We start from the raw sequence: 6339 nt of genomic DNA, 5'->3' as shown, positions 1-6339 counted from the left end.
GGCTCTGTGCTGACAGCTTAGAGCCTGGAGCCTGCTTTGGATTCTGTGTCTCCTCCTCTCTCTGCCCCTCCCAAGATCATGCTTTGTCCCTCAATGATAAATAAATGTTAAAAAAATTAAAAAAAGAATATAAGTATTTTTTATGATTGTGGTAATTATTTCCTAAATTCTGTTAGTTTTTGGCTAGCCAATCAGTATAAAAAGTTAGGGGCAAAATAGCTTTAGTATTTATGCAATAATATCTCCTAGAGGACAAACCATACTACAGAATTAAAAAATTAAGTTTTCTTAAAGTCATTTTTTAGCTTTCTTGTGAAGGAAGAATTAGATTTTTTTCCAGGTTACCGAAGATGTTAGATTTGGTTTAAATAAAAGTATTTTTTGAACACCTACTGTGTGCTAGAAGCCATACCAAATGCTGCAAAGGATAATTCTTAAGTAGTTATTGCTTTTTGAGAAAACTTCAACTTAATGGGGAACAGAAACAAATGTCTTCTTTTCTTTTCTTTTACAGTTCAGTACCATCAATAGGTATGAAAGAGAAGAGATAGGATTTGATTATATCAGCAAAATTTATTTAAAAAATTTTTAATGCTTTTTATTTATTTTTGAGAGACAGAGCAAGCAGGGGAGGGTCAGAGAGAGAGTGAGATACAGAATCTGAAGCAGGTTGCACGCTCTGAGCTAGCTGTCAGCACAGAGCCCAACGTGGGGCTTGAACTCACAAAGTGTGAGATCATGACCTGAGCCAAAGTTGGACGCTCAACCAACTGAGCCATCTAGGCGTCCCAGCAATGTTTATTAAAGGAGGAGATAGCATGGCTGAAGTGTAGTAACTTGCTTGCCTGGAGAGACAAATACATAGGGAGAAAAAGGAGGACCCCAGACTGGAAAAATAAGTAGGTAGCAGACTGTACATTTAATTTGATAGGAAGAGTGAAATGGTGAATGATTTTAGTTGGGAGTCATATTTTGCAAGATTAACTTGGCATTACCTGTGGATTCGACTGAGATGGAAAAAGTCAGCTAACTAGAGGCTAGGGGTTTTGGTAACTTGTTTATTCCTGTAAGGTTCATTTATTTTGTCTGCAAGCCAGAAACAAATACCTATGCCATGGTACAATTGTGGTTAAGTAGGATGGTGTATATAAAGTGCTTGGAATGACTCCTGATATATAATGCATATATTGTAACAGTTGCTTTTAAGTTGGTCTTATATTTTATATGTGTTGATAATAAATAATCAATTCACATAGGAATGCAGTCACTTCAATTAATTCTAGTTGTCTATTATTAAAGCTAAATTAACTTTCATGTTTTCTGCCCCCCTGCAAGGTCCTTTTGAAACTCATTGGATGGATGCTCTAAATCAAACAAGAGTGACTGAATTTGTTTTTTTGGGACTCACTGATAACTGGGTGCTGGAGATACTATTTTTTGTGGTGTTCTCCATCACATATGTACTAACCCTTTTGGGGAACACTCTCATTATAGTTACTATAGTCTTTACTTCACGCCTGCATACCCCCATGTATTTCTTCCTGAGCAATCTGTCCTTTATTGACATCTGCCACTCATCCGTCACTGTGCCCAAGATGCTACAGGGCTTGCTTCTAGAGAGAAAGACTATTTCCTTTGATAATTGCATTGCACAGCTCTTCTTCCTACATCTGTTTGCTTGTGCTGAGATCTTTCTGCTGACCATTATGGCTTATGACCGTTATGTAGCCATCTGTGCTCCACTGCACTACTCTCATGTGATGAACATGAGAGTCTGTGTGCAGCTTGTCTTTGCTCTCTGGCTGGGAGGTACTGTTCACTCTCTGGTGCAGACCTTCTTGACCATTCGTCTACCTTACTGTGGCCCCAACGTTATTGACAGCTACTTCTGCGATGTGCCCCCTGTCATCAAGCTGGCTTGCACAGATACATACCTCACGGGAATGCTAATTGTGTCCAATAGTGGAACCATCTCCCTCACCTGCTTCCTGGCTTTGGTCACCTCTTACACGGTCATCCTGGTCTCTCTTAGAAAACAGTCAGCTGAAGGGCGCCGGAAAGCCCTGTCTACCTGCTCATCCCACTTCATGGTGGTTGCCTTCTTCTTTGGACCCTGTATCTTCATCTACACTCGGCCAGACACTAGCTTCTCCATTGACAAGGTAGTGTCTGTCTTCTACACGGTGGTCACCCCTTTGCTGAATCCTCTCATTTACACTTTGAGAAATAAGGAGGTAAAAAGTGCCATGAAACATCTCAGACAGAGACAGGTTTTTTCATGAAGTAAGGCACATGACGGGTTTGGAATTGCAAGTATAATTATGGCCATATCTTTAATGAAACAGTAAAAGTAAAGAACAAAATTATGAGGTAAAATGGCACATTGGGGCGCCTGGGCGGCTCAATCAGTTAAGCATTAGACTCTCTTGGTTTTGGTTCAGGTCATGATCTCACAGTTCATGGGTTGAGTCCCACATTGGGCTCTGCGTTGGCAATGTGGAGCCTACTTGGGATTCTCTCTCTCTCCCTCTCTGTCTCTGCCCCCCACCCCCAAACAAACAAACAATAACAAAAAACAAACTGTCAATGTGTTAAGATAATAGTTTTAAAAAAATAAATAAAATGGCACAGAGCAGGGCAGACTTGTATATTAAAGAGAAGGACTTATTAACTATTACTTATATAAAGGAAAAGATCATGGTGGAACAGATAAGGAAAAAGAATCTGGAAAAGTTTAAAGAAGGTCTGGTTTCACTAGTAAAAGAACACAATTTGGGGCATGGACTCAGTTTCCAGAGCAAGTACAGCTGTGAGTGAATATATTTTCTTGATTTGTGGGCTCTGTGGGCTATGGCCTCTCAGAAGCTATATATATCACACCCATGTTTTATAAATTATAGTTGGTTCAGTCTTGCTTTCAAATTTATTTTCAGGGTGTTTATTTAAGCCTTCACTTATTTATGTTGAATTTAGTTTTTACTTTGAAAGTGATTCTCTCATTATTCCTGCATCTATTTTGTATTTTTCATTGTACTTTTATTTGATAAAATCAAGGTGAAACATTAAAAGACTTATTTTAAAATGAGCTTTCTTGAGGTAAAATTTAATTACATAAAATGCATGCCTTTTAAACGTACAGTTTGAGAAATTTTGACAAAGTTATGTGTCTATATACACCCATGTAACCATCTTTCCAACAAAGATGTAGAACGTTTCCATCTCTCCAGAAAGTTTCTGCAGTCCCTTCCCAGCCCATCCTTCTATCCCCACCCAAGCACCCAAGGATCTGATTTTTGTCACTATAAATGAGGTCTGTCTTTCCTAGAACTTCATATATATTGAATCACACAGTATGAACTTTTTCTGCGCCTGACTTTTTTTGCTTTGCATGCTGTTTCTGAGATTAACCTATGTCTTAGTGAGTGTCAGTAGCTTGTGTTTTATTATTGTTGAGCAATACCTTATGGTGTACCGTACCTTATTCGTTCATTTACTGATGGACCTTTGCGTGTTGTCAGTTTCTGACAGTTGTGAATAAAGTAGACATAAATGTTTAATTACTGGTTACTTTGGCCCTGTGTCTTCATTTCTCCTGGATAAATACCTAGGAGTAGAGCTACTGAATCATGTAGTAAGTGTATGCTTAGCTTGTAAGAAACTACAAGGCTGTTTTCCAAAGTGGTTGTATGATCTTTCAAAAGCATTCTTAGGGACCACCTGGGTGACTCGGTCGGTTAAGCGACCGACTCTTGATTTCTGCTCAGGTCATGATCTCACGGTTATGAGATGAGCCCCATTTGCCTGCTTGGGATTCTCTCTCTCTCTCTCTCTCTCTGTATCTCTCCCCTGCTTCTCTTCCCATCTCTCTGCTCACATATGTGCACATTCTCAAAATAAACTTAAAAAAAGTATTTTTAGTATTTATTTATTATCTTTAAGTACTACCCCCACTGTGGGGCAGTGGAGTTCAAACTCATGACCTTGAGATCTCTCTTCCTCTCTCTCTGTCCCTTCCCTGCTCTCTCTCTCTCACACAAAACAAACAAATAAATAAATAAACAAATAAATAAACTTACAGAAATAGCTTACACATTGTCATTTTTTCCCTTTTCCCTCCAACCTTCCCATTAACTTGTTCAAGGCATTCTTCATGTCTTCATTCCTAAGAGTATAGATGATGGGGTTCAGCAGGGGGGTGACAGCGGTGAAGAACACCGCCACCACCTTGTCCTCAGGGAGGCTGGTGGACGGACGGGAATAGATGAAGATGCAGTGGCCCAGGAACAGTGTGACCACGGTGAGGTGGGCTGCACAGGTGGATAAGGCCTTCCGCCTGCCTTCGGACAGCTGCTGCCTCAGGCTCACCAGGATGACTGCGTAGGACACCACGAGAACCACAAAGCAGACCACAGAGATCAGCCCACTGTTGGAGACGATGAGGATTTCGATGATGTGGGTATCCGTGCAGGCCAGCTTGATCACCTGCGGTACGTCGCAGAAGAAGTTATCAATCTCATCAGGACCACAGTAGGGCAGCTTGATGGTGAGGGAGGTCAGCGCTATGGAGTGGATGGTTCCCCCTGTCCAGAGGGCCACAGCCAGCAGCACACACACTTTCCAGTTCATCAGTGTCATGTACTGCAGGGGCTTGCAAATGGCCACATACCGATCATAGGCCATGATGGTGAGGAGAAAGATCTCTGTGCAGGCAAAGAGGTGCAGGAAAAACATCTGAGTGACACAGGCATCAAAGGAGATGAGCTTCTCTTCTGACCATGTATCTGCCAGCATCTTGGGGACGGTGACGGTGGAGTGGCAGATATCGATAAAAGACAGGTTGCTAAGGAAGAAATACATAGGGGTGTGGAGCCGGTGGTCATAGATAATCGTTATGACAATGAGGATGTTCCCAATCAGTGTCAGGACGTAGAAAGTGAGAAACATGGCAAACACAGCCATTTGCACCTTCTGATTTACAGATAAGCCTCTAAGCCGAATATATGTGACTGAAGAGGTTTGATTGAGTAGGCCGGCCTCTTCCATTCTCCTTGTTGGACACTCTGTCAAGAATTAGGAAAAAAATAACACTTAGCGTCTGCATCAATCATTTGGTCACTTAATTTCTTCTGTCTTTGAGTTTTCCCTCCATCTAGAATTTATGGTCCAGGATCTTATTTTAAAATCCCCATTTGGCCCCTTAAATCATGCTGGACACATAGTAGGTGCTACACACACGTTTTTGGAATAACAGGGTTGAGAATCGTGATTCACCAAGAGAGGTAAAACAACCTTGGAGAGGGGAGGGCTTATATTTAGTTATAAATCTTTATAGGAGAAAAAATTAAGATTTTTCTACCCCAAGAGAATAACTTGCTCAAAGTCATACAAATCCTGGCCTGGAGCACACTTTTCTTTATTGCCTGTTGCCTGCATTTTTCACTGGCACAAACTACTTGTTCCTCTGTCGGCTCCCACTGTCACGCCCTGGGACCGTAATTGGAATGATCTGGTTTTCAGAAGGCAGAGGCATTTCGCCAAGCTGCTGGACAACCCGCAATGTGGCTGTGGGTTTTTTTTTTTTTTAACATTTCTTGGGGCGCCTGGGTGGCTCAGTCGGTTAAGCCTCCGACTTTGGCTCAGGTCAGATCTCACGGTCGTGGGTTGGAGCCCCGTGTCAGGCTCTGTGCTGACAGCCAGCTCAGAGCCTGGAGCCTGCTTCCGGTTCTGTGTCTCCCTCTCTCTCTGCCCCTCCCCCTCTCATGCTCTGTCTCTCTCTGTATCAAAAATAAATAAAACATTAAAAAAATTAAAACAAAAAAACAAAAAAATATTTCTTTAGAGGAGGCAGGATAAAACCCAGACAACCTTGGAAAATCTGGAGAGAGTGATGGAGGCTTGCTTTTGCTCCATCCCTCAGATGAGGGCAGACTTGTCCATTCTTCAGCTGCAGATCAAGGTCAGGACTAACAGCCTCACTGTCCTGACTAGATTATCCTTACCTCTTCTTAAAGTTCAGTTCTTTGTCTGGCCCACAGGTAAAATAAAATTTTTCTTTTAAATTGATTTCTTTTTGACCCAGGACTCACTATTTAAAAACATTTTGGGGGGCACCTGGGTGGCTCAGTCGGTTGAGCCTCAGACTTCAGCTCAGGTCATGATCTCATGGTTCCTGGTTTGAGACCTCGGAGCCTGGAGACTGCTTTGGATTCTCTCTCTCTGTATCCCTCCACTGCTTGTGCTGTCTCTCAAAAATAAATAAGCATTAAAAATGTTTTTAAAATTTAATCACCCTGTGCTCTCTCCCCTCTCTCTTTTCTCCCCATTCGGTCATTTGTTTTG

General features: G+C 41.7%; 2 protein-coding genes across 2 annotated transcripts; one reads left to right on the top strand and one right to left on the bottom strand.

Moving 5' to 3' along the window:
* Positions 1–1355: 1355 nt before the first annotated feature.
* Positions 1356–2282, top strand: LOC115302806 (olfactory receptor 1509). Its single transcript, XM_029952776.1, has one exon. The coding sequence runs from the start codon at positions 1356–1358 to the stop codon at positions 2280–2282; it is 927 nt and encodes a 308-aa protein (XP_029808636.1).
* A 1813-nt stretch (positions 2283–4095) lies between these two features.
* LOC115302981 (olfactory receptor 4E1) lies at positions 4096–5043 on the bottom strand. The gene has a single exon (XM_029952992.1). The coding sequence runs from the start codon at positions 5041–5043 to the stop codon at positions 4096–4098; it is 948 nt and encodes a 315-aa protein (XP_029808852.1).
* Positions 5044–6339: the final 1296 nt, after the last annotated feature.

Source organism: Suricata suricatta, chromosome 9, assembly GCF_006229205.1.
Source record: "Suricata suricatta isolate VVHF042 chromosome 9, meerkat_22Aug2017_6uvM2_HiC, whole genome shotgun sequence".
NCBI classification, from domain to species: Eukaryota; Metazoa; Chordata; class Mammalia; order Carnivora; family Herpestidae; genus Suricata; species Suricata suricatta.
This window is presented reverse-complemented; position numbering and strand designations above follow the sequence as displayed.